The sequence below is a fragment of the Pterocles gutturalis genome, unplaced genomic scaffold (genome assembly GCF_000699245.1).
Source record: "Pterocles gutturalis isolate BGI_N339 unplaced genomic scaffold, ASM69924v1 scaffold26652, whole genome shotgun sequence".
In the NCBI taxonomy this organism is placed as follows: domain Eukaryota; kingdom Metazoa; phylum Chordata; class Aves; order Pterocliformes; family Pteroclidae; genus Pterocles; species Pterocles gutturalis.
The window spans coordinates 381-3,998 of record NW_010113564.1 but is presented as its reverse complement, the minus strand read 5'-3'; the positions used below and the strand labels follow the sequence as shown (position 1 = coordinate 3,998).

The following is a 3,618-nucleotide window of genomic DNA, read 5'->3' as shown; positions in this document are numbered from 1 at the left end:
CAACTTGGCAGCCCTGCCATGAGGAGGGGGAGGAAGCTAAGGAGATGCCACCAAGCCCCATGGCAGGGCTGGTCCCACCTCGCCCAGGCATCTCAACCCACCCCCAGCCCTGCCCATGAGCAGGGACCTGTCCACGGATGGGGCCGGGGGCTGGCGGAGCCGACAGGGCCGGACGTTCATCCCCATCCTTCAGGGAGGGAGGATGAACCAGGGACATGAACATGGAAACAGACAAAAAAATGGAGCTGGACTCTAATCCCTCTGGCTTTTTTGGGGTGAATTTGATTGGTCCCAGGAGCATAAGTGCCTAGATTTTGGAACAGTTTCAGCCAATCAGATGGTGGCTCATGACTGCAGCATCTTTAAAAACCAGCCAATCAGGAGCTCTCACTGGTTGGGCTTCAAGATCTTGAGGTATCGGCTTTTCACTCGGAAAAAAAAAAATCAGCTAACGTAGACGAACGGACAATGTCATCTTTCGCTTCACATTATCTCAGAAGAAGAAGAAGAAGAAAGCGACTATGCAAAATACTCTTCGGAGACAACTCTTAAAAAAATAAAAGCTTGGTCGGAAAAATATGTCTGAATCTCTAACTGTGAGGAGTGGAAGGACCAGACGGCAACATGGCTGGTTGGCTGGTGGAGAGATGGAGACAACGGAGGTGGATTTATCTGCTGACGGCGATGAGGAGCACACCACAAGACTTAGATTGCCTCCACGTAGTTGGCGGGGTAGAGACCTAGCTGCCCGTTGTCCAAGCGCCCTTTGCACCATCCTTGCTCGTCTTCTTCACCGAGTTTGGTCAGTTCATCACCTGCAGAGGAAGGTGGGAAGAGGGGAGATGGTTGCAGGTGTTGGAGCCTGTTCTGTCCCCTTGTTTCTGCCCAGGATGGAGGTGCTGGCGTTCCTGGGACTGATCCTGAATATGCAGGTTTGTAGAGTAGAAAGGTAAGGGGTGACCCATGGGACCTCAAGTGTCCCATCCCACCATTTCTCCACTCCCACCCAAACTTGGGCTCACCTCACGCCTTCCCCTTTCTCCCACTTCAACGTTTTTTTGAGTTGGGTTAACCCAAGAATGATTTGAGGGATTTTACACCAAAAAGCAGAGCAGCATGGGACTCGCAGCTCTGGCAGCCAAGAACTGTCCAACCCAACGTGGTGATGGACCGTACCTGCTTTGAAGCTGAGCTCATCCTGCTCCTGCCCGTCGTAGTCGTACAGCGCCCGCACCCGCACCCCCTTGCCCGCCGACTCCTCGTCGAAGGGGTTGGTGCCGCCGTTGGCCTCACTGGTGTTGAAGGAGTTGCTGCCTTCATCATCGGACCACTCGGCGCTGTAGGTCTGCCCGCGGTCGTGGCTGCTCACACTGGGGTGGGGGAAGGAGGGAGAGGGGCCGTCAGAGCAAGCAGGGGGCAGAGGGTTGGGCAGGCACCGTGTGCTGCCGAAATCCGGGAGGATGCTGCAGCCTTCCCGAGGTTACAGGGGAGCGGGGGCTGCAGGGAGCAGGACCCCCAGCTAACGACATATCTGGTAAGACGTGGAGGGAGGACAGAGAAGAGTGGTGGCTGTCACCAAGGTCATCCCATGTCCCCTTGGGTGTCCCCACAGCCCTGGGAAGGTTTGCACTGGCAAATGCTTTTCCCATGGCATCTCCCCTCACCTCCCGCGCTCGCCTCCCAGTGCCCCCGTCTCGCCCATGCTGCTGGCGTTGGTCAGAGTCACCCCCTCGCCCTTCTTCTGCTTCTCCTTCCGCGTTACCATGTGCGTCAGGTCTGGGTTCCACTCCTGCAAGCACAGAACCGCTGAGCACCCAGCTGCCCTGCAGGGCTGCCAGCACCCCAACCAGCATTCCCAGTCTCACCTCGAACTGGGGCCAGTTCATGGGCATCCCGGGGCCGCTGGTGCTGCGGAACCACCGCAGATCCTCCTGTGCGTCCGAGAGGCGGATGGTCTGCTCCAGCTCCCGGTAGACGTTGGCGTAGCTGCAAGGAGAGATGCTGGTTAGGGTGCTGCGGATGGGGGTGAACCCCGGTGGGGTGCCCCGTGGATGGGGACGGGGGGAACAGGGACACATCCAGGCTGTGTCACCTCCTACAAGGCACTAGGGGGCGCCAGGCTCCCACACAGCCGTCCTGCCACTCTGGTACCTCTTGATGACCACGGTGTTGGCTAGAAACCTCTCTCCCTTGTATTGCAGAGCATGGATGGGCATGGGGAGGCATGGGGGGCATGGAAGCACCTGGTCCCACCAGTGCTTGGGTTTTTTTCCAGGCAGCACAAGGAAACCTCGCACAGGCTTTCTGCCCGGCCAGCATGGGAGGCACCTACCCGCTGCTCTCGGCCAGGTTCAGGTGCCTCTTGATGTCCAGGAGGACTTCCTTGAGGAAGTTGAGCCTCTTCTCCTCAAACTGCTGGCACTGCTCGAAGACCTGCTCCATGCTCTCGATGTACTGCGGGGTGCACTTGTTCAGCTCGTCCAGCACCTTCTCGTACTTCTCCTGAGTCTACAAAGGTGCAGGAGGGTACCTCAGTCATACCTCCAGCACCTCAGAGGCCCTTTCTGGGTGCTGAGAGGGTCTGGGTTGGGGACCACCATGCTGGGTAGCCCAGCTGGAGCCAAAACCCTCAGGAGCACAGGGATGGGAAAAATGAGAATGAAGGGGGGCAAAAGGGGGTGGTGGCCATTTCCACCAGTTTTCCTGGCCCCATGCCTCATGAACCCAGAGCAGGGCAGTGGCTCACACCTTTTGCACGTCTTGCTTGCACTTTTCCACTTTGTCCTGGAGCTTCTTCTGCTGCTCGGTGGTGTTGGACTGGTCTGCCTTGCTGTTGGCTTCGCGGGTCATCGCCAGCTTCTCCTCCTTGCAGGCCATGTGGTAGGCTTTCTTGGCTGTCTCCAGCTGTGAAGAGGAGAGAACAGGGACATCAGAGCAGCCCCACAGCCCCCTGCCCATCCCTCTGCCAGCTGGGAGATGCCATGGGTGCCCCAGGACACGCTGTGCTTCTCCTCTCACCTCCTTGAGCTTCTTGGCCCAGGGCTTCTGGGCTTTCCGGAAACCGTCCTCAGCCTCCTTGGCCTCCTTGAAGCCTCCCATGATCTGTTTGTGGTAGGCATCCTTCTGCCAGTTCTTGACCTTCTCAAAGTCATCGTTCAGCTTTTAGGCTGTTCTTCACCTCCTGGTGCAGCTCGCTCACCTTGTCCGCCTCTGTCATGATGGCCCCCCACGCCTTCTCCAGGCTGCCGTACTGGGGCCCTGGGGGCAGAGGGGACACCAGAGTGTCATTCCAGTGCCCTTACCCTCTCCAGCTCTGCCAGGTGAAGCTGTGATGGAGCACAGGGACCCAGGAGTCCTGGGGGAGCATCCCCGGGGGAACACATGGTACCTTTCTCGATGAGCTGCCTCCACCGCTTGGACCAGTCGGTGAGCTGCTGGGCGTAGGACTTCTCGATCTTGGCCCGCTCATGGATACAGTTCATGAGGTCATTGCAGAGCCGGTGCCCGTCATCGATCCGCTTCACCGTGCGCTTGTAGTTCCCCACCTGGGCAGGGGAAAGGGACAGGGATGGGGACAGGCAGGCGTGGAAGCCAGGGCTGGGCTGCCTGGCTCAGCTC

The 3,618-nt window shown here is 58.5% G+C and overlaps 1 protein-coding gene across 1 annotated transcript in view; it reads right to left on the bottom strand.

The window, feature by feature from the left end:
- Window positions 1–439: 439 nt before the first annotated feature.
- PACSIN1 (protein kinase C and casein kinase substrate in neurons 1) overlaps window positions 440–3,618 on the bottom strand; it is a gene marked incomplete at its 5' end in the record, with an annotated part of 3,555 nt that continues 376 nt past the window's right edge. Inside the window, 9 exon segments of the mRNA XM_010074555.1 lie at window positions 440–815; window positions 1,177–1,370; window positions 1,665–1,789; window positions 1,866–1,986; window positions 2,333–2,508; window positions 2,749–2,904; window positions 3,019–3,162; window positions 3,164–3,258; window positions 3,389–3,545. Coding sequence (XP_010072857.1) covers window positions 706–815; window positions 1,177–1,370; window positions 1,665–1,789; window positions 1,866–1,986; window positions 2,333–2,508; window positions 2,749–2,904; window positions 3,019–3,162; window positions 3,164–3,258; window positions 3,389–3,545 — 1,278 coding nt within the window.